Source organism: Orcinus orca, chromosome 17, assembly GCF_937001465.1.
Source record: "Orcinus orca chromosome 17, mOrcOrc1.1, whole genome shotgun sequence".
Lineage (NCBI taxonomy): Eukaryota > Metazoa > Chordata > Mammalia > Artiodactyla > Delphinidae > Orcinus > Orcinus orca.
The window spans coordinates 86,915,291-86,938,664 of record NC_064575.1 but is presented as its reverse complement, the minus strand read 5'-3'; the positions used below and the strand labels follow the sequence as shown (position 1 = coordinate 86,938,664).

General features: G+C 56.0%; 1 protein-coding gene across 18 annotated transcripts in view; it reads right to left on the bottom strand.

Annotated features, from left to right (window-relative positions):
* Nucleotides 1-23,374, bottom strand: part of MROH1 (maestro heat like repeat family member 1) — a 158,072-nt gene that overhangs the window by 113,435 nt on the left and 21,263 nt on the right. For 17 of the 18 annotated variants that reach the window (XR_004480998.1, XM_033419956.2, XM_033419962.2 and 14 more), the window contains 13 exons: nt 18,702-18,853; nt 18,174-18,314; nt 17,834-17,926; nt 13,035-13,113; nt 12,693-12,806; nt 8,591-8,664; nt 6,986-7,108; nt 1,961-2,068; nt 1,705-1,849; nt 1,574-1,614; nt 1,121-1,262; nt 744-796; nt 95-202 (listed from right to left, as the gene is read on the bottom strand). Coding sequence is in view for 17 of the 18 variants with exons in the window: in XM_033419956.2 (XP_033275847.1) it covers nt 95-202; nt 744-796; nt 1,121-1,262; nt 1,574-1,614; nt 1,705-1,849; nt 1,961-2,068; nt 6,986-7,108; nt 8,591-8,664; nt 12,693-12,806; nt 13,035-13,113; nt 17,834-17,926; nt 18,174-18,314; nt 18,702-18,853 (1,373 nt within the window). In the remaining variant the exon portion in view is untranslated. Of the gene's footprint in view, nt 1-94; nt 203-743; nt 797-1,120; nt 1,263-1,573; nt 1,615-1,704; nt 1,850-1,960; nt 2,069-6,985; nt 7,109-8,590; nt 8,665-12,692; nt 12,807-13,034; nt 13,114-17,833; nt 17,927-18,173; nt 18,315-18,701; nt 18,854-23,374 lie in introns of those variants that run through there. The other variant, XM_033419970.2, reaches the window with a different exon arrangement.

Sequence of the window (23,374 nt, the reverse complement as noted above, 5' to 3'; positions counted from 1 at the left end):
GGGAGCTGAGGGCCACGCCCACAGCGCCCCGCGGGTTGTCCTCCCACACCTCCCCCTGCATCTCCTCCTGGGGCGTTCCCCCCTCCCCCTGCACCTTCTCCAGGGGCGTCCCGTTGTAGCTGGGTAGCTGCTTGCACATCTCCAGGCTCAGCTGGCAAATCCACGTGTTGTCAGACACAACAGCTAGAGTGTCGCGAAGGAACTGTGGGCAGGAGCTCTACCAGTGAGGGGCCGGAGCTCGGCCTATCACTGCGCTGGCTGGGGAGGGACCCAATGCCTGGCGGTGTCACAGGCAGGGACCTCAGGGTCCTGTGCCATGGCTCTGAAGGGTTGTGGATCACTTTCGAGCCCAGACAAAACAAATTCTGGGGGGTCAGACACGCACCACACAGGGGCACAGACAGCTCTGAGTCAAGCAGGGGAGAGGAGAGAAGGCTCCAGTGGCCAGAGCAGCTCAAAGCCCCTGTAATTTGACTCCATCACAGCAGGGTGACAATCTGTGAGGTCAGTAGGCAGGGCTCCCCCCCAGAGACACCCACCTGTCCCTCTGCCCCTCCCCCAGCCACACCGTTAGGCCAAGGCAAACATCACAGCCCTGGGAAGGTACAGTTCCCCTAGCGTGGCTGCCCCAAGCTCTCCCCGCCCAGGCCAGAAAAGGCCCCTGGGTCCAATCCCCGCCCAGGCCAGAAAGGGCCCCTGGGTCCAAGACAGGCTACGCTCCCACCTCCTCTCCCTTCTCTCACCATCAGCAGCTTCTCCTCCCATTCCTTCCGCGACAGGGTTTCCTCCGTATATCCTGAAATGACCAGTCATTCACTCAGCCCAGCAGACAGACCCATGCCCACAGGCAGGAGTGCAGTGCTCAGAGCCCCGCCCCCAGCCTGGCCCATCAACGCTAGCACAGAGGAAGAAAGGGCTGCGCCCACATCCAGTGTGCTCCCAGGTGACAACCAGCAGGGAGCATCTTTTCAGCCCCACTGTCCAGGCCCTTTCCTGAACCACAGCAGAGGCCATTTCTTCCAACTTTCAAAACCCTGGTGCCCACTGGCCAGGCTTGGTGCCAACTGGCTGAAAAAACGCGACCAGAGGACGAGTGGCGCCGCCCCGCTCTGGGCCTCACCGTCCAGGTGCTCCAGCAGCAGGGGGATGGCGGTCGCCCACCGCTGACCCAGCATAGGATGGATGTCCCGGTGAAGGACGCTCAGGAGGCGCAGCGAGGCCGCCCCGCGACCGTCCCCCAGGTAGGGGCTGGAAGACACAGCCTGGAGGAGCCAGAAGTGGGTTCTCCACCGGCGCCCAGGGCCACAGCGCCCCAACACCCCACATGAGGCCGAGCACGGCCTCCCAGGTGGGGCAAGAAGCCCCCAGAGACGCAGCTCCCCAAAACTCCGCCTGGAGCACCTGACAGTTCCCACTGCGAGACAGTGTCCTTCTCACAGCAGTGACAGCGTGAGGACGGGGACAAAGGCAAGAGCCCACTCCTCCCCGCCATCCCCAGAGTGCGGCTGCCCAGCGGCCACCTGCCTGGGGACGTGATGCTTCTGGGAAGGCAAGCCCCCAGTGCGCTGCTTACCAGGAGCCTGGTGGCCATGGCGTAGGGAGATGGAAGGGTCACTGCGGGGGAGACAGACATGCAACACTCAGGGCCGCCCGCGCCCTGGGGTCAAGGTGGGCTGGGGGGCCGGGCCAGGGCCGGGGGCGCACCGTTGCCGTTGTACTGAATGAGGAGGGCGTGGGCCCCTGCCTCCTGCCTCTTCTGGGCCAGGTGCACGAGGCTCCTGCAGAGCGGGGTCAGCGCCCCGGTGAAGCGCACGGGGACGAGGAACTCGAACAGGTATGGCCAGAGGACCTGGGGGCAGCGGCATGGGAGTCTGCTCCCAGGTGGGCGGGCAGCAGACCCCCGGGCCGAGGGGTCAGGAGGGGCGCGGTGGGTCCCAGGGGGTGGGTGGGCGGCACTCACGTCACCCATCCTGTCCACAGTGGTGCTGACCAGGTAGAGGGTGCTGACACTGATGGCCCGCACGCTGTCTGCCGCCAGGGCCTCGCTGTTGGCGCCCAGCTTCTGAGGCTGCAGGAGGGGAGGGCGGAGGGTGTGCTCTCTGCTCTCCAGGTTACACCATCGTGGGCTCTGGCCCTGAGGACACGGCCTGAGCGAAGCAGGACAGACCCTGCCAGCCTCCGCTGAGGGGATGCCCATGCCACCTGTCACTCTGCACCAAAATCACTCAAGGAAGCCGGCTCACCAGGCTCGGTTCAGCCACCAGAACAGAGGGAACCTTGACTCTGTCCTGATGGGCAATGCCGACGTCCACAGAAACCGGAGGCCCTTTGTGGACCTGATAATAGGCTGAGAAAATGGCATTTTCTACGAAGAACAGAGACAAGCTCTGGAACCCGCTGGGCCAGTGGCTTCTCTCAGACCTGAGCAGACAGTGCTCCAGGGCCCGGCTCCCCGGGAACCTTCCACGCGGAAAAGGACTCTGCTCTCCAAACACTGAGTCTTCAACTCACGCTTTGAAATACCAAAAAGCAAACACTGAAAACCAAGAGAAATTGGGAAAACTGCAATGACTGTAGGAGACATTTAACACCTCTCCCTGAGAAATCAAAGATGGAGTAGAAAAAATAGAGGTATTTAATAGGGCCTAAACAGCAATTTTTAAAGCATGCTCTAAAAATATAGATAAATCTTAATACCAAATACACACAAACAACTTGAAAGTCTGACCACCTATTAGGCTAAAAAGAAGATCTCAACAAACTCTCAGAAGCAAAAATAAACCTGTGGCCAGATTCAACGTAGAGAACGCAATAAAATTACAAACCCACAGTAGCCACGAAAAGCGAGTCACCTAGAAAACTTTAAACATCCTAAAAGAAACCTTGGGTTAATAAAGAATCCACACAGAAACCGCAAACTACCCAAGAGTGAACGCTGAGGACACATACAAAGCCCAACAAAGGCGCAACTACCGGGACCCACAGACCAAGAACATCAACTGAACCTGAAAAATACTATCGGTGGGAAAATATTAATATGAACCAAGAACAAGAAAAGCATGTGAAAGAGTGTAACAATTAAACACAGAATGTGATTCAAGAAATTAATAGTGAAATAGTTAAGAAAGAAATCACTGACGTGGAAGAACAGATTGAAGACTTCAGGGAAATGAAGAAGAAAGATATTAAAGTGCAACATTCAGATAACAGAAGTGCCGGAACGAGAGAGACAGAAAAACGGAGAACAAGAAAAAATTAAAGAGATAAAGGAGACTAATTCCCCCCAGAAATAAAAGAGAAAAAGAGCTCATCTGAAAAGTGTCCACAGAGCTAGAGGTAAGGACAGGTCAGGTGAGCCTGGAACATCTTCTTGTGCCAGAAAACAAGGAAAGGCTCACTCAAAAAATGATGGAGACGTGCCTTGCCTCAAGGACACAGGAGCCCGCTCCACGGGGGCTCCCACAGGCCAAACTCAGAACAATTTGACCACCAAAACCAATGACAGAAATGCATGAAAGAGTAACCCATGAATCCACACTGAGATATTATATATGAACATAAAAATAGCAAAAAGCCGGGGCTTCCCTGGTGGTGCAGTGGGTGAGAGTCCGCCTGCCGATGCAGGGGACACGGGTTCATGCCCCGGTCCGGGAAGATCCCACATGCCGCTGGGCCTGCGCGTCCGGAGCCTGTGCTCTGCAACGGGAGAGGCCACAACAGTGAGAGGCCCGTGTACCGCAAAAAAAAAAAAAACTAGCAAAAAGCTCTTTGTTACAACAGAAGGCCAAAAAAATAAGTATAGAGAATTAATGGAGTTAGAAAATGAACAACTGATGCTAAAACTAGTAGGGAAAACTTTAATCAGCAAGTTATCAAAGTTTACACATGTTGTAACATGTGTCCAAATCTCCTTCCTCTTTAAGGTTGAGTAACATGCTACTATAGAGATAGAGCAGACCGCGTTCACCCAGTCATCCCCTGATGGACACTTGGCTGCTTCTACCTCTTGGCTATCGTGAATGACGCTGCTACAAACATGGGCGTGCAAGTATCTCTTCAAGATCCCACTTTCATTTCTCTTGGGTAAATACCCAGAAGTGGAACTGCCGGATCATATGGTAATTCTGTCCACAGCACCTGAAACACTTTACATCCGGGAGCTCATCTTTTGAAACTTCCCTAAGTGAGAAGTAAGGCTGTTCTGGCTGCCTGAGCAGCGAACACGGGCTCCCCCGGGAGGCTGGCATTTTGCTGGCTGTGGCAGAAGGTGCCCACCTCCAGTGACAGCCGTGACTCAGGCTGTCAGATGGGCCTCCCTGGGCTGCACCTCTCTGATGCAGGAGGGAGTGTGCTCTGTGTGGCCCCTCCTGGGAGCACACAGGAAACCTGCACAGGGATTTTAGCTACGAGTACAGTTACCTCTGAGTCCTACAAGTCCTTCTAGTGAACCACCAAGCATGTAGGTGGTCTTAGGACCCTTTACCCAGAGACAAACCATCAAAGCTTACTCAAGAAAACAGATAACCTAAATAGTTCTTTGTCTAGTAAACAATTCATGGCTAAAAGCTTTTCAAGAAAGAAACCTCCAGGCCTATGTAGTTCCACTGAGGGATTCTACCAAAGATTTAAGGAAAAAATACCAAATCTTCACAAACTCTTCCATAAGTTAGAAGAGGAGGGGACGCGTCCAAACTCACCTAATGAAGGATCACCAGAGAGAGACATTACAGGAAAGTACAGGCCCATAACACTCTTGAAGAGGTGCAAAATCTCGCAACAAAGTATCGGGAAATCAAGTCCAGCAATATATTAAAAGCATTATAAATCATGACCAAGCATGGTTTATCTTGGCACTGCAAGGAATTCAATACCTAAAAAGCAATCACTTATGTCCATTTCAAATTGAAAAGAATTGAAAGCAGAATCTTGAATATTAAAAGACTGAAGGTGTTCCCCTTAGAACGGAAACAAAGTAAGGATGTCTGCACTCATCACTTGTATTCAGCATTGTAATGGAGATTCTAACCGAGGCAATAAGGCCAGAAAAAGAAATAAAAGGCATTCAGATCGGAAAGGAAGACTGAGCTGTCTATTGGAAAACATGATGTTCCATGTAGAAGATCTCAAAGAATCTATAAAAAGTAAGGCCACAGGATACAAGGTCAATATGCAAAAGTCAACTGCATTCCTACACACTAGCAACGAACAGCTGGAGACTGAAATTAACAAAACGACACTACTGCAATAGCGCTAAAACCATAGCTACAAATCTAACAAAATATGTGCGGATCTATATGCTTAAAATTACGAAGTACTGACGAAAGAAATCAAAGATGACCTAAGTAAATGTAATGTGCCATTTTCATAGATGGGAAGACAACATCAATTCATCAAAAGATATCAATTCTTCCCGAAGAGTCTACAGATTCAACACAATCCCAGTCAAAATTATAATAGCTGGGCTTCCGTGGCGGCACAGTGGTTAAGAATCCGCCTGCCAATGCAGGGGACACGGGTTCGAGCCCTGGTCCGGGAAGATCCCACATGCCGCGGAGCAACTAAGCCTGTGTGCCACAACTACAGAGCCTGCGCTTTAGAGCCTGTGAGCCACAACTCCTGAGCCCGTGCGCCACAACTACTGAAGCCCGCGCACCTAGAGCCCATGCTCTGCAACAAGAGAAGCCACTGCAATGAGCAGCCCACGCACTGCAACGAAGAGTAGCCCCTGCTCGCCGCAACTAGAGAAAGCCCGCGTGCAGCAATGAAGATCCAATGTAGCCAAAAATAAAAACAAATAGATAAACCAACAAATAAAATTCTAATAGGTTTATTTTTGTAGAAATCAACAAGATGATTCTAAAATGTATATGGATAAGTGAAGGAACTATAATAGCCAAACGAATTAGAAAAGAAGACTGAAGTTAGAGGACTCATGCTACTTCCCTCCAGAGTTTACTGTAAAGCTTCAGGCAAGACAGCGTGGTCCCGACAAAAGGACAGACGCAGACCAGTGGAGCAAAACAGAGTCCACAGTCACTTGATTTTGACAAAGATGCAAAGGCAACTCATCCACGTGGAAAGAAGAGTCTTTTCAGCAGATGGTGCTAGGACAACTGGACATCCACGTGCAAAATAATGAGCCGTAACAACAACCACACCTCCCATTAAACAATATTCACTCAAAGTGGATCACAAACCTATATGTAAAACCTCGAAGTTAAAGCTTCTAGAAGAAAACAGAGGAGAACATCTTTGTGACCTTGGGTTAAGAGAGGATTTACTAGCTAGAACACCAAAAGCAAGAGCTATAAATAAAAACCTGATAAAGTGGACTTCTAAAATATTAAAATATCCACCTTTTGAAGAAAATAAAAAGATAAGTATGACGCAACAGACTTGTCAGAAAATATTTACAAGCCATAAATCTGATAAAGGACTTGCATCCGAAATATATAAAGAACATTCTGTACTCAATAATAGGAAAGTAAACAACTCAAGAATAGGCAAAAGCTGTGAACAGACACTTAAGGAAGACATGGGGATGGCAAACATTGGTCGTTGGTGAGATGCCAGCCCGTCAGGACAGCTTGAGAAACAACCAGCCTGGACTCGAGCCTGCAAGTACCCACAGGGCCTCTCACCCGCTGCTGCTGGGGCCATGAGACCGCACAGCCGCTTCAGAAAACCGTTTGGAAATTTCTTATGAAATTAAATGCACACTCTCCATTCGCGCTTACCCAGGTGTACAAACGCATGCTCCCACAGAAACCTGTACCCACACGATCACAGTGGCTTTTTTCGTAACTGCCACACTGCAAACAACTGGAGTCTCCTTGCTCTAGAGAGTGGAGAACAGACTGGCACGTCCGTACCACGGAATGCTACTCAGCAGTAAGAGAACCAATCACTGGCACATGTGACAACGCCCCCGACGGAAGTGGGGAATCAGGGGCCCAGGAGCAGGAGGGTGAGGCCGCGCCCTTACCTCTGCCTCGGGGGGCAGCGCGCACTGCTGCACGATGTACTCGATCATGGCCTCGCCTCCAGGCTGCTCCAGGTAGCCGTGATGGGCCATGGCACTGATCACCTGCACCACGGCCCGCTTCACCTGCCCGGACCAAGGGAGAGCGGCAAGGGCCTCAGAGGACCGCCGGACAGCACGCCGGCCCAGCTGGGAGGTGGAATCTCACCCTTCCCTCTGCCTGCGCCTGCACCTGCCCCCACCTTCTCCCCAGACGCCTGCTACGAAGGCCAGCCTGCGGCCATGCCCACACCCCCAGGGGAAGGCCTCTTCCTCCTCTTTCCCACAGCCCCTCCCCTCCCGGCGCCTCCTTGGGCATCTCCCGACCCCGTTTTGCCCTTCTGGGCAAGGGCCCTGGGTCTGCACTTGTCACCCAAACACTCCTGAGAGTTCTGAGTGTCCTGCTGTCCAGCCCCTTCGATAACTCTGTCTGGCGGCTCCAAGGAATGGCTGGGCCGTCGCGGCCGGAAGCAGCACCCTCTTCCCGGGGCTGGTGCCCCCTCCAGGGCCCCCTGCTCCCACGCTCCATCAGACGCCGGCCCGATGCCCCTCCCTGGGGACCCTTCCCTGTGTCCCGGTGACGCCTCTCCTCCCCCGGATCTCAGGTCGCACATCGCTGCCCTGTGCCCCCAGCTACACGTGTGTCCTGAGGGACCGTGGGGCTGACAGGTCTGGAGGGAGTGAGCGATGTGGTAGCACGAGGGCCGCTCAGGCTGAGTGCGTCTGGCCACTGACACTGTTGGAGGCATGCGGTGCGGCCCCTTGGGGGTGACCCAGGGCACGGCGGCCCTGAAACAGATGCAGGTGGTTTGGGGTCCATTTCAGTAGCTTCTGAAACTCTCACAGAAGGTCCCAAAGAACAGGGCCCCAGGATGAGCACAAAGGCTGGGGCAGCCCCAGGACAGAGCCGAGGGGCCCTGCTGCCGCTGAGCCCAGGAGGGAGGAGCAGCCCTGCCCCCAGCTCTGGGCATCACCCCCAAGGCCTTGGATGTCCCACCTGAGCCCCGGGTCCTCGCTTCCCTGAGGCTTCAGCCACGCTGAATCACCTAACCACCTGATGGTTGAGGGTGGGGGCTTCGGGCCAGGAGGGGCTGGACTCTGAGGTCTCCACGATGGAGGACCGACAGAGACCCCTGACACAAGGCTGGGGGCTTCCCTGGGGGGCAGCCGGCACAGCACTGCCAGGGAGCCCAGGCTGCCCACGGCTCCACGGGGAGAGGACAGCAGGGCTCCGACTTCAGACCCTCCTGGGCCTCCTGCCCCTCGTGCCTCTTCTGTGGCCGATGTTAGCCTGTGTCTTTTTGGTGTAGTAAACCATAACGTGGGTATGACGACTCTTGTGAGCTTGGGGGTTCTTCTAGAGAACGACTGAACCCCAGGGTGGTTTGGGGGACCACTTCCTAACTTCATACTTGGTTAACTGCGTCAGGAGGAAGCTGGGGGTCCCAGATGCCCAGGCCTGCACGCGCCCACTGAGGTCTGGCCTGGCTGAGAGGTGGCTGCCGGGTCCCTGGTGGCCACACTGCCCGCAGCTGCTCACAGCGGAGCTAGGGCTGCCCGCTGACCTACCTTGCTGTTGGTGTCCAGAAGAGGAAGCTTCATGGAGGAGAGAATAAAGGGTTGCTTGACTTCCATCTGCGCAGCTGCAGGAAACAGAGAGATGGCTCAGGCCGCCCCCCACCACAAGGCCCAAGGCCACACTGCCGGGGTTCTGGCCTCAGTGTGGCCCTCCACGTGGCAGGGGGGGGCCGCATACGCACAGGCCCACCCATTTCTCTCCGGTGGGCGGGAGGGGGAAATGACCTTTTTCAGCAAATAACATTATTTCACCCAATTAAAAAGCTAGGAGGTTTGTAGTTTAGGGCAGCAGAGAAAGAGCGGGCTGAGCAGGTATCCCAGTTCAAGTGCAAGGGTCAGGGGGTCTCCTGGGGCATCAGAATCACAGCAGGCTCGTTAAGCACCACCAGCCGCTGTCCCCTCTCCCCACTCCAACCTGCAGGCCCAGGTGGGCTCAGGCGTTCACTTTTCACACATTCCCAGGTGAGCTGGTGCTGAGGACCCCACTTTGAGAACCAGCTGTATAACCCTTCCTTTCCTGATATTTATTTATTTTAGGTTTTTTTCGGGGGGGGGCCGCACCACGCCGCACGTGGCATCTTAGTTCCCGGACCACGGATCGAACCCGGACCCTCGGCAGTGAGAGTGCGGAGTCCTAACCACTGGACCGCCAGGGAAGTCGCATTCTGACATTTAAATGGGGGTAAAAAGTGAATACCAAGAAGTGGTCATGAGATTAATAAAAATAAAAACAAAGAGGGACCTCCTGGTGGACCAGTGGTTAGGACTCCACGCTCTCACTGCCGAGGGCCCGGGTTTGATCCCTGGTCGGGAACTAAGATCCTGCAAGCCACGTGGTGCGGCCAAAAACAATTTTTTTAATGAAAACAGAGAGTGGGAGCACAGTGATGGCGCTGTCACTCCAAGGACAGCCCCAGGGGAGGGGTGTGTCATGATCCCACCTCCCGCAGGGAACTGGAGGCCTCACAGCCTGGAATGGCTGATTCCAGGTCTGGGGCAAGAAATATACACAACGAGCTTAGTTCATCATCAAAGGACTCGGAACTTGAAGAAGTCTCCCCACTCCCCGGAGATGACACAATTTGAGCTCCAATAATGGTAACAACTATAGATAACGAATAAGGACCCACTGTCTAGCACAGGGAACTCTACTCAGTGCTCTGTGGTGACCTAGATGGGAATATAATCTAAAAAACAGGGGATATATGGATACATGCTGCTGATTCACTTTGCTGTACAGCAGAATCTAAAATGACACTGTAAATCAACTATACTCCAATAAAAGTTAATTAAAAAATAATGGTGATAACTGCAATGAACTGAAATTTCTCAAATATGTTTGAATTCATGAGTCCCTATGATATTTTTAGAGAGCAATGGTCACCTTTAGAAGATGACAGGGGACCAGTGTATTATCTTGAAAACTGACAAAACAAAGGAGCCAACAGCTGAGCCTGCAGTTCCTGCATGAGCCACACTTCTGCATGGCTGAGCGGCAGGTGAAGAGCGTCTCTTCATCACGGCACCCAGCGAATCGGCGCAGCACAAGCTGTGCCCCAGGCGGCGAGCGGCAGCGCTGCCGAGGCCGCCCGGTACACACTGTGCCCCCTACAGTCTTGCCAAAGGGACTCGACTGGAGTCTGAGTTCTTGCCAATTTGCAAGAAATCCAGACGGACGAGGAAACCTCAGTCTGCACCTCGAGAACACAGCCCACCAAGCTGACCGTGTGAAACTCCACAGGTCCAATGGCCTAGGCTCTTCCACGGATAAATTACAAGGGAAAGAAAAGAGCACAGGAGACCTGCGGTTTAAAAGGGACCGAAATGTGGGGAGTGTTGTTTAGTGGGGACAGAGTTTCAGGTTTGCAGGATGAAAAGGGTCCTGGAGGCGGCTGCACAGCCATGTGAACGTACTTAACGCTGCTGAGTGTACACCTACGACGAGCGTGGGAAATTTTATGTTATGTGTATTTTACCACAATTGTAAACAAGCAAAGTAAACCACCCAGGGCCAAGCCCCCCAAAAGGGAGAGATTTAAATCTATCTATCTATATATATATAATTTTAAAAAATTTTACTTTTTTACTGAAGTAGAGCTTACTTACAGTGTTGCTGGTGTTCAGCAAAGTGGTCCAGTTATACATAAACGTATCTATTCTTTTTTTTTTTTTTTTTGACTGCATTGCATTCGTTGCTGCGCGCAGGCTTTCTCTAGCTGTGGTGATCAGGGACTACCCTTCCCTGCGGTGCGCAGGTTTCTCATTGTGGTGGCTTCTCTTGTTGTGGAGCACGGGCTCTAGGTGTGTGGGCTCAGTAGTTGTGGCTCATGGATTCTAGAGCGCAGGCTCAGTAGTTGTGGCACACGGGCTCAGTTGCTCCGCGGCATGTGGGATCTTCCCAGATCAGGGCTCGAACCCGTGTCCCCTGCATCGGCAGGCGGGTTCTTAAACACCGTGCCACCAGGGAAGCCCTATGTATCTATTCTTTTTCAGATTGTTTTCCATTATAGTTTATTACAAGATACTGAGTATGTTGTTTATCTAATTTATATATAGTAGTATCTGTTAATCCCAAACTCCGAATTTATCTCTTCCCCCCAATTTTCCCCTTTGGTAACAATTTTCTGTCTGTATGTTTCTATTTTGTAAATAAGTTCATTTCTGTCATATTTTAGGTTCCACATAAAAGTGATATATTGTATGTCTTCTTTCTGACTTACTTCACTTAGTATGATAATCTCTAGGTCCATCCATGTTGCTGCAATGGCATTACTTCATTCTTTTTATGGCCGAGTAGCATTCCATTTTTTATATGTACAACATCTTTCTTTTGGCCACGCCGCGTGGCTTGCAGGATCTTAGTTCCCTGAGCAGGGATTGAACCCGGGGCCTGGGCAGTGAGAGCACCGAGTCCTAACCATATATACGTATATACACTTATGGCCAGAGAAAGAACTTAAAGGAAAAAATGAAAGACAAGTGGATACGAAGTGACTCTGGAACATCATCGTGAGAGAAGAATTAACAAAGGAGAGGCAAGCGAGGCTAAACCGCGTAAAAAACCTTCAGCGCCGCTAATGACCATGAACCGCGTAAAAAACGTCCAGCGCCGCTAATGACCACAAACAGCAGATCAGAGAGGAAGCGAAGGCCCAGCCGAGGCCCGCAGGCACCTGGGCTCCCAAGGGCGCTGTGGCTCAGGTGAGAGACCTTGCTCTCTGTCCCAGCACCACCCTTCCCCAGCAGCCACCAGCCACGTGCTCCTGGGCTCACGGCAGGATCCGGCCCTGCCCGCCGAGTGCTGCCCCCTCACTCCCCAAACCCGAGAGCTGCCGAGTCCACAGGTGCCACCTGGTCCACATGCTCGTTCCATAGAGGGTCAGACAGAGAACACTTGGGCTTCCAGGGCCACAAGCGGCCTCCGTCACATCTTCTTCTTTGTTTGCTTGTACAGCCCGTTGCCATGTGAAAACCACTCTCAGCTCAGGACTGTACCGAAGCAGGCTGCAGGCCTGGTGTGGCCCACGGCCACGGCCACTGTTTAGCAACCAAGCTCACCGGAAAAAACAGACTTAAGTGCGAAAACTGTTCAAGCCTATTGCTGATTAAATTAGCCTTAAAAGCAAGAAACCCGAATTCTTCCATCCAATTGTGAGGAAATCATCAGACACACGGAAATGGAGGGACTGTCTACAGAACCGGCCTCAACTCTTCTCAAAGGTCCACGTCTAAGACACAACTAGGCAACATATGCCCGTGCATAGACCCCACACTGAGGGGCAGCTGCGGCAGACAGCGTGACGGGGCAGCGGGACTGAGCCACCCGACCGGCGGGCATGTGGCAGCTGCCGGGCCCAGGGTCAGGGGCGCCGTGTCCCACCGTCCACAGCCAGCTGTCAAGGGCAAAGGTCAGCGATGGACGCCTGCTGGGAGGCAGATGAGCACTACTGCTGCAACTTTTCAAAAAGTTTGGAATTTTGCAAACTAGAAAGTTGGGGAAAATATTTAAAGAATTCAAAGCAAGATGTTCCTTTTCACCTAAAAGCTGGACAATGTCTGCCTTTTCCATCTCTGCGTCACAAAGGGCACTTACCGGCCGAGTTGATGATGTGCCTCACGACCTGGAGGGTGCCCACACGGGTCCTCTCGTTGCTGGTGTCCAGCTTGGGCAGCAGGAAGGCCAGCAGGCGGTCAGGCGAGCAGCAGGCTGCAGGGCAAGCGCTCATCAAAGAACTGTTTGTAACGAGCTGTCCTATGCTCCCTGCTGGCTGTCTGCACCTCCAAGACAAGCTAGGCCCGGCGGCCAGGGAGGCCGGACGCTCGGGGCTGCGGCCCAGCCAGGTCTTGGCTGTGTGCTCCCCAGAGACACGGGCGGGCAGCACACGAGACAAAGGGCCCCCCGCCCCCCAGAGCAGCCAGGCCGCCGGCCTCGTACCCAGCACCGTGAAGCAGCGCAGCACCTCCTTCTGGTTGCTCATCACCAGGGGGCTCGAGGACTCCACGGGCACGCAGATCTGCTCGGGAACAGAGGGCACAGTCACGGGGCCCAGCAAGGCCACGGGAGGGGCAGGCCCCCTGACGATGCTGGGCCCAGGGGCACTGCTCCGGGAACAGAGGGCACAGTCACGGGGCCCAGCAAGGCCATGGGAGGGCAGGTCCCTCAGGCGCTCTCTCACCTGGGGGCAGGAGCCCCTCGCCTGTGGCTGGAAGCGCCCTGGGGACCTCAGCCCACACCTTACAGTTGGCCCTCTCAAGGGAAAAGAGTCCTGGCTCCGTCTACACCCCACCCCTCCCACCACCAGCCAGGAAAACAAACTCCCAAAACACATTCCCTGACGAGAAAGGAGACACTTTCCCGCTTTCCTGGGCATGACATCCTGGGCTGGAAACCGCGGACCTCTAGAATGCAGAAAGCACTGGAAACCAAAATACCTCGAGTCCATTCGTTCAAAATTGTAAAAGAAAAAGGAGCTGCACTGGTAAAAGTAAAAACAGAGGCTGTTGGCACATGTGTCCCTGGGCTCCACTGCACCTCAGCGGGTGACACTCACCGGGGGCTGAGCTCTGGGTGGCACCCCAGTCCCCACTCAACCCCTCAAGGTCACAACAAAGGACACCCACAGGGCCTCCAGGCACAGGGCTCTAAGGTGAGAAGTGACCAGCGGTGAGTGCAGGACCAGGTGAGTGCCAGGCGGCCGGGTTCTGCTCCAGGCCCCCAGGGTGCTGCTTGTCACTTCCACTGCAAAGACCGAACCTGGCCATAAAAGGCACCGCGGCTTCCTACCTGCTCCCGGGCTCGCTCAGCCGCTCGGAGCAGGGAGCCGGCTTGGAAGCAGAACCCCCGCCCCCCGGGGAGCCTTCAGAAGATGCGTGACCGTGACCACGCGGAAGCCTGAGCTGCTCAGGACTCCGCAGTGACTCGGAGAGAGTAAACCGCTGCTGTTTTCACGTACTAAGTTTTGGAGTGATCGGTCAAAGGGCAATAGATAACTAGTGCAAATGGGTAGTCATCTGGAAAAAAGATAAAACTAGATTCTCACTCTTTCCCTAAAATAAACTCCAGACGGATTAAACAGTAAAAGTATAGGGGAAAATGAGAGAAGCTAAAAATTAATTGCAGAACTCGAAAGCCTTTTCCAAGTATAGCAAAAGCTGAACTGTAACATAAAAGATGAATAAATGATGGTGTAAAAACTAAATAATTTTGCATGGCAAAAAATACCATAAACAGGGCTTCCCTGGTGGCGCAGTGGTTGAGGGTCCGCCTGCCAATGCAGGGGACGCGGGTTCGTGCCCCGGTCCGGGAAGATCCCACATGCCGCGGAGCGGCTGGGCCCGTGAGCCATGGCTGCTGAGCCTGCGCGTCCGGAGCCTGTGCTCCGCAACGGGAGGGGCCACAGCAGTGAGAGGTCCACGTACAGCAAAACAAACAAACAAACAAAAAACCATAAACAGAGCCACAGATAACGGACAAAGTAGAAACAAACATTTATACATACATGATATGAGACTATAAATAACTGCTACAGATCAATATGAAAAAAAACCTCTAAAAACCAATAGAAAAACAAAAGACATGAATGGAAAGCTCTAAGAGAAGGAAATATCACATTTTTCCTGCCTTTTCAGCTTTTATATATTTATTTTCCCGTTAAACCCCATCCCCATCCCATAGATAATCATTGTTTGTTTTTATAGTTTAACGCAATCACTTTTATATTAAGTAAATGATATTGTGCTACATCTCTCACTTTTTTTCAGAGTTGTAAGCTTTTTCTCCATAGAGATCTTAGGCATTCTTCGTTAGGTGAATTCCCAGATACTGCACGATAAGTTTCTGTTGCTGTTGTAAAGGGTCGTTTTTTTGTGCTTGGTCACTACTGACGGAGAAGAACGCTCCTGATTTTTACAGGGTGGTCTTGTAACCGGCAACCTTGCTGAACTTAGTTCTAGTATTTGTGAACCGACTCAGTTCATAAATGAGTGCATTTCTGGATGAATAAATCAACCATCCATAAAACAAACATCTACTGAGTGCTCACGGGTAACACGCACCGGTGCTGGGACAGCAGGGAACGGAACAGAGCGAACCCTCCCCCTCAGGCCTGTGCCTTCTCGCTCGGGAGACCCGAGTGGCAACCCCCCCGTCGCTAAGTGTATTAAGAGGAGCTCGGGGCCTCGGGAAAGGCAAAGAGGGGACCGGGACGGAGGGTGGGTGGCCGGGAGAAGATGAACGACAGGTCGGTCCTCACTCCCCCCATTTCTGTTCCTTTCCCCGTTAACACTGAGAGTGGGGCTGCTTCCTGCTCCTGACACTAGAGGAAGCGTACCTGTCTCCCGTTCACTATGATGTACGCGGAGGGCCTGGGCATTTAAACTTCGTCAAGTTAGAGAAGTTCCTTTCTGATCCTGACACTAGAGGAAGCGTACCTGTCTCCCGTTCACCATGATGCACGCGGAGGGCCTGGGCATTTAAACTTCGTCAAGTTAGAGACGTTCCTTTCTGATCCTGGTTGCTAAGAGTTTTAGTGACAAATAGGTGTTGAACTTTATCAAAAGCTTTTTCTGCATTGATTGATATCAGACAATATTTTCGGGAATCTCGTTCCATGATGAGGTGAGCTGACTGGCCTCAGCGCTGTGCAGCCCCCCTGGCTGGGCCCTACACCCCTCGTGTACTGGGAGCGCAGTGCTGGGAGCGCAGTACTGAGGGAACGGTGGTGAGGGCACAGTGCTGAGGGTGCAGTGCTGGGAGCTCAGTGCTGAGGGTGCAGTGCTGAGGGAACGGTGCTGAGGGTGCAGTGCTGAGGGCGCAGTGCTGGGAGAGCAGTGCTGAGGGTACAGTGCTGAGGGAACGGTGCTGAGGGTGCAGTGCTGAGGGTGCAGTGCTGGGAGAGCAGTACTGAGGGCGCAGTGCTGAGGGAACGGTGCTGAGGGTGCAGTGCTGAGGGTGCAGTGCTGAGGGAACGGTGCTGAGGGTGCAGTGCTGAGGGAACGGTGCTGAGGGTGCAGTGCTGAGGGTGCAGTGCTGGGAGAGCAGTACTGAGGGTGCAGTGCTGAGGGAACGGTGCTGAGGGCACGGTGCTGAGGGCGCAGTGCTGAGGGCACAGTGCTGAGGGCACAGTGCTGAGAGAACGGTGCTGAGGGAATGGTGCTAAGGGCACAGTGCTGAGGGCGCAGTGCTGAGGGTGCAGTGCTGGAAGCTCAGTGCTGAGGGTGCAGTGCTGAGGGTGCAGTGCTGGGAGCTCAGTGCTGAGGGTGCAGTGCTGGGAGCTCAGTGCTGAGGGTGCAGTGCTGAGGGTGCAGTGCTGGGAGCTCAGTGCTGAGGGTGCAGTGCTGGGAGCTCAGTGCTGAGGGCGCAGTGCTGAGGGAACAGTGCTGGGAGCTCAGTGCTGAGGGAACGGTGCTGAGGGAACGGTGCTGAGGGTGCAGTGCTGAGGGCGCAGTGCTGACGGAACGGTGCTGAGGGCACGGTGCTGAGGGCGCAGTGCTGAGGGCGCAGTGCTGAGGGTGCAGTGCTGGGAGCTCAGTGCTGAGGGTGCAGTGCTGAGGGTGCAGTGCTGGGAGCTCAGTGCTGAGGGTGCAGTGCTGAGGGTGCAGTGCTGGGAGAGCAGTACTGAGAGCGCAGTGCTGAGGGAACGGTGCTGAGGGAATGGTGCTAAGGGCGCAGTGCTGAGGGCTCAGTGCTGAGGGTGCAGTGCCGGGAGCGCAGTGCGGGGCAACTCCCTTCACTGAGCACACGATCCTCACATCCAGCCTCACAGTAGTAGACCTAGATTTTTCTGTGTGGTCCTGACTTGGATTTGGAATCAAGACCAGCCTCAAAGAATCCATCAGGCAGCTCTGGATCCTTTTCTCATTTCCAAGCCCACCTGTGTATGGTGGAAATTAGCTGTCCCTCAAAAGTTTGGAAGAACGCAACCTTCAAACCACGTGGGTCCTGGGTTTGCTTTCAGAAAGGAAGGGCTTGGAATGCTGTTTCCATTTCTTTACTGGTTTAGTCAAGTTTTCTATTTCTTCTCTGCCAATTTTGACATTTTTAAGATTTTTCTAGGACTCTATCCACTTCATACAGTTTTTCAGGTTCATTACCATTGCTCACACACTAAAATTACTATTTAATCTCTCTACCATAGCCCAACCCCCGGCCCTCGCAGGGCGCCGTCCGTGTGTGTGGCAGGTGAGGGCTCAGGCCGGCGGGCCAGGCTGGCATCCCAGCAGGTGTGGGAGTGGAGCAGGCCCAGAGATGCCCCAGGGGGTGGGGGGAGCAAGGAAGTAAGTCCACTCTCCCTGCTTCTCTTTCTCACAGAGCCGCCTGCCCACGCTCTCTCTAGTTTTCCGGCCCTCTTCTCTCCCACTCAGAAAGTCCCACGGACGCAACGTCCCCCCAGAGCTCCCCGTGACCTCCATGCCCCTCATCTGACCTGGGGGGGCAGGGTGTGCACGGCTGCGGAGCCTCCTCGAAGCCCTTTCTCCATCAAAGCCATCAAGACCGCTGGAGGGGGTCTCCACCTGAGCCCGGGCCCTCGGGACGCACGGCCAGTGCAGATGGCCCCAGAGCTGCCCCTGGCCTGCTGGCTGCCCGCTCCGGCCCCTGCACAGCGGGGCTGTGCTGTGTCGTGCGGCCCGAGCCCCAGCGCTGGGCAGACGGCGCTTCAGCCCCGCCTCCTGCTCCCTGACCCTCAGCAGGCACCTCCCAGCGTGCTCCCACCCCTCCCTGGGCCCCCAGCCCACCTGAGCATGCAGGGCAGCCAGGAGTGAGTCAAGCTGGACGTCCAGCGTGCGGCTGCCCACGCTTGCGGCCGCCTCGAGGATCTGGCCCAGGCTCTGCTCGAGGAGGGAGGAGAGGGGCCGTCAGGGCCTCCTCCTGGCCCAGCCCCACCCCTGCTGGCTGCGGGAGTCTTCCAGCCCTCCACCCCGGCGCTCACTCGTGGGGAAGGGCCGGGAAGGGGGCTCGTGGCAAGGCCAGGTGGGCCTGGCTCCCCGGCTCCTGTCCGCGCCCCCCACTGAGGCTGGCTGCCCCCAGGGCTTCCCCCCGACCCCGTGCCCCCTGCAGCTGAACTCCTGAACGCACCCTGGACACGTGGACAGTCTCGGCGTGCTTCTTGTAGAGGCCGAGGACTCCAGGCAGCAGCTTGGGGAGCTGCTCCTCCAGCTTCTCGCTGGGCAGCAGGTGGCTCATGGGCCCCAGGGCCTCCACCACAGCGAGCCGCAGCTGGGGGGACACAGGGACAGGCGCTCGCGTGCGGACCGGCCGGCAACGCCCGTCAGCCCGGGGCAGAGATGTGCAAAGAGCCCTTCCCCAAGGACCCCACAGTTGGAATCGAAGACCCGGGTTACCGCGAGCGGCGGTCCTAAAGGGGTGGAGGGAGTGGGCCTACAGGGAGAGGTTCAGCGCTGGGGCCCCAGAAAACTAGCCCTACTCTGTGAGGACCTGTGGGGCGGGGGAGGGAGGGGCACATGTAGACAGATCTCCCCCCAACACCCGAGAACCCGCAGGACCCCAGAAGAGGCCCAGGTGACTGGAGCAGTACCTCCAGGCTGGGGGTGGGAGAGGAAAGCCAGCTAGGTGAGGCCACAGGTCCCTAAGGGCCACACATACCTTGGCTTCCCGGCTCTGCAGCCAGTGGTGGAAGAGGATGTCGTAGGCGCTGAAGATGTCAGTGGCAAAGGCATCCTTCCTGACCGTGGGGTCGGGGGCCTGGTCCAGGTCGGCCAGGTACTCCAGGGTGCTCTCGCTAAAGCGCTGCAGAGCTGTGGCGACCCACGCGGTAAGCGGCGGCCAGCCCATGGCCGCACAGCTTCCGCGCGACACCTGCCCCTTCTAACATGCCATGCTGCCTGCGAGACACCCTCCAGAGCACCCGGCCAGGCTCGGGACCAAAGCGCTGTGCGGGCGTCAAGGGTCCCCCAACTCGCGTGCTTCGCAGAAGCTCAGAACGTGACCTTTTTCGGAAATAGGGTCTTTGCAGATGTAATGAGTCAAGACGAGGTCACAGTGGGTGGGGGGCAACTCCAACAGGACCGTGTCCTCACAAGAAGAGAGACAGACACGCGGGGACAACGGAGGCAGAGCTGCACTGCTGCAGCCTCGAGCCAACACGCCAGGATGCACGGGTACCTCCAGACGCCAGGGGGCCTGGAAGGTTTCTCTCCAGAGCTGCAGAGGGCGCACGGCCCTGTCAACACCCTGCTCTCGGAATCCTGGCCTCCTGAGCCGTAGAGAACACATTTCTGTTGTTTTAACCCCCCCAATTTGTGGTCTTTCATTGAGGTGGTCCAAGGAAACCAGTACAGGCACCAACCTCCCCAAAATGCCCCCAGGCCACCACGCCTGGCCCACTCCAGTCTGCTGTGCCCACCTCCCCCCTCACAGAGATGCATGCCGCACACTTTCAAGGGCTGCTGTGCCGGGCAGGCGTGGGCCCCCCAGGACACGTGTAGGAAGAAGACCTGGGGGCATGGTGGCGGGGTGCCGAGGGTGGGGAGCGCTGGCCTGGGGGTCTGTGTCTGTGGAAGGGACTGTGCTGTGGACACCAGGCGGGTAAGCCTGGGGACTCGCTTTGCTGCAGACCTGCGAGTGGTCAGCAGGACCTGGACCCTGGGTCAGGGGAGACGATGGGGCCACGAAGGAGAGTCGGAGGCCAGGCCCTGGCCACGGGCCTGGGCAGTGGAGGGGGAGATGAGGATGCAATGGCCCGGAGAGGCGGCGGCTCCCGGCCGGGCCTCCCGAGGGCAGAGCCCGGCGCCCAGGCAGGGGCTGCAGCAGCTGCCCCGGGGGTCTTTACTTGCTCCAGCTCACAACCTCAAACCTGGCCCACTTGTAAGGCTAATTTCTTAGCCTGGGCTTTGCAGCCCAGCAGAAAGACTAACCCTAACCCTCCATCTACAGGAGGGCAGCCATGTTCACACGTGCTCAAGACAGAACATAAAGAAATTCTCAAAGAAAACTACCTCCTGGGGGAAGGTTTCTGTGTCATGGGCAGCCCTTCCACTGAGGATGGGCCCCTGGAGGGTCTGGCGAGGTGGGCTCTGGTCCCCTCCCTGCCACACGGCTGCTAAAACCGGGGCTGCAGGTGCCCCGAGAACCCTCAGCTCCTCTCTCAACCCCCCACTCCTCCACGGCCCCTTCGTCCCCCCACTCTTTTGCCTCCTTGAGCTGTTCAGTCAGGCTGTTGGTCAAACTGATCAGGGATCCTAGGTATTTTGCATGGGAAGGTCTTTCAGGGTAACAGGCTACCATATGGCCAGAAGCAGAAGCCCAGCCCCGACCTGTTACTAGGCTTGAGTGTTCCATCAGGTACACACACGGGCACAGAGTAAAGGGCACTCCTCACACACCCTCCGCCAGCCCAACCTCCCTTGCTCCAGAAGCAAACATGGCGTTTGATCTCTCTCTCGATAAATAACGCGTCCACGGTGTTCCTCACCCACTCCCCGCAAGGACGGGGCCCGTCCTTCCCGTCCATCCCTCCAGACCCACGCCGCCAGAGCCCACCCACTCCGTCCATGAGCAGCTTTGTTTCCCAGAGTCACCGACCACCTGCGGTTTGAGTCTCCTTGGCTCTCCAGGCACGAGTCACCAAGGCGACCTCCACATCTCTTGCCGCACACCCTGGGGCTCCCCGGCCCCATGTGGGACCGCACCCTTCCTGATCCTGGCTTCTCCACAAGAGCCTTTACCTCCTGCTCAAGTAGCATCTGGGCAGGGCTCTGATTCTCAGAGGGTGCCTTCCACTGGAGCTTTCTGGCACTCTCGCTTGAGCGAGAGAAGGCAAGGCCACCTATTTCCTCAGCCTCCCCTTGGCCCATCCCTGCCCACCCCCCTGCAAAGTCTTCCTGGTGCGGTGCCTGGAGGGCGTCTCCACCAGGAACAGCTCCTGCTGCAGGGCAGGTTCGGGGATTACTGCACGACGCCCCCACTCCACTCTCTCCATTCGTTCTTTCCAGGTTGTCTCATTCGAATGCTGGCTTCATGGCCTAGCCTGCTAATTCTTTTCTCTCCTATTTTCCATATATTTGCATTTTTGCTCTACTTTCTGGAGGATTTCCTCAACTTTCTGTTCCATTTCTGCCTTCCATTTTCATCATGTTTTTAATTCCCAGAAGCTTAATTTTATTCTCCGAATGTAGCTTCTTCACAGCCACACGCTCGTTTCCTGAACGCATCTTCTCTTAGCTCCCAGAGGACATTAACCACAGACTTCCTTTCCTGCCTGTCTTCTCCTCCCTGAACTGTCTGCTTTCCCCAAGTCTCGGTTTCTGCTTATTTTGCGGCCACCTTTCCTATCAGAGACTTTCCTCGTGGGCAGTGATTTTTGGCCGCTACTGGTGCTGGACAGTGTGGCCAGGCCAGCCGTGCACCCTGCTGTCTGGGGCATGTCAACACGGTCTCTGGGTCTCCCTGCCCACTCTTCCCCTGCCTGGCCACAGCGTACTGCAAACTGGACGAGAAGCTTCAAGTGTGCACGTGCTCCTGTTCTTGGCCCAGCGCCGCTGCCCACTTGTGCCACCTTCCGGCAGTGGACACAGACATCTGCCCAGAACCAGAGGCTGTCTGGAAGGACAGGAGGCCCCAGCCCTCTCGTGGCCCACCCAGGCCGCTGATGGGCTGTTGTGGACCCTCCTGGCCCGACTGAGGCCCCTCCAGCAGGCAGGACCACTCTTCCCTCCAACTGCAGACCCTGAACGTTCTGTCTGCGGTGAGGGGCGCACACCTCAGCAGGAGGGCGGCCTGCGGGCAGGTCTCTTGGCCCACGCACTTGCTTCATACACGACATACCAACAGGTGGGAACTGCAGGGGCCTTTGGCCCGTGAAGGGCTGGGACCAGAGCGCCTGAGAAGCGCGAGTCAGCTCTCTGTGCAGGGCCCTGCACCTCCCGGAGCGAGGCCAGTGCCTCCCAGAGGAGCTGCCTGGGGCCGGTACCTAAGCCCTCGGCTCCGACACGGGCTCTGTCCTAGGCTGGTCTTCTCCCCGTGTGCGGCGCACCCGAGGTACAGCCCCAGCCCCTCAGCTCTGCCTCGGCCCCTTCTGTGTCCTGCTCCTGCATTCCCAGCTCAGCGGTGATTCCCACCCAGCTGATCGGGGATCCTGTCACAATTCCCCTTTTCAGCCAAAACTAGGTCAAGGAGGGTTCTGCCCTTCAGCCCACGCAGCCTGCCAATCACGCACAGGTGGGAGGAGCCTGCAAGAGGCACCAAGGAGACCATGGCAGGGAATGGAGAGAATGGGGAACGCAGGGGGCTGTGAGGAGGGCTGGCAGGGGCTGGAGCCCCTCCTAGGGCCCCCTGAAAGCAGGGGAACCCTGAACCCAAAGCCACTGTGAACAGGGAGGCCTGGGGCCCAAAGCTCTAGGCCCTGGCTAGGAAAGTCCCCGGGTGTGTGCAAGATACGCAGCTTCCCTAGGAACCCTCCCCAGACACCAATCCTCTAGCTACCAGCCCCCAACCCCAACCCTGAGCCCTGCCCAGTGCGGCCACGCCCTCACCACATGCTCCCTAGCTGGCAGCCTGGGGTGGAAGCCCAGCACCTGCTAACAGGCTGGGCTGCGGGTTAAAAAGGGTCCAGTCCTCATGCGGGCTTGGATGCTCCCTCTCCCTCCCCTCAGTACCGGCCAGCGTCTCCCTGAGCCTGGTGGGGACACTAGGGACACCAGGAAGCTGAAGGACAAGGGCAACGTGGTGGCTGCTAGAAGAGGCCCAGGCCCCCTCAGCCCCCGGGTCTCAGGACCCTCTGCTTCCCTCCCACAAAAGTGCCCTCCTCTCCCCCAAGAGTCATGCCGCGAGGCACCGTCCCCTGGCCAGGCACGCGGAGGGCCGCACACAGAAGGTGGGAGAGTGAATGCCCCATCCCAAGATGCCCAGGGAATGGTCACGCTCCCAGCACGGGGCAGGGAGAGGAATGGGAAGCAGCTGCAGCCTTGGGTAAGTCTCTTCCCGGCCCACATCAAGCGTCCAGGGCTCAGGGACTGCAGTGTGAAGTCCTGGGCAGGGGGGCCCCCAGCAGCAGAGAAAAGCAGTCAGACGGCAGAGGCCAGGTCTCTATCTGCAGCAGTGCCCACCCAGCCTGCGCCTGCAGTCACCCTTCCTCTAAATGTCCCGCCCTCCTCCTGCAGCCTGGAGGACCCACAGCCCCACAAAGGGGCACCGGAGACAAAAGGTCCAGGAGTGGACAGGCTGCACCCAGCCCCTGCCCCGCAGAGAGACCCACCCGCCCCGCAGAGACCCACCTGCCCGCGGAGGCCCCCCTGCCCGCGGAGGCCCCCCGCCCGCAG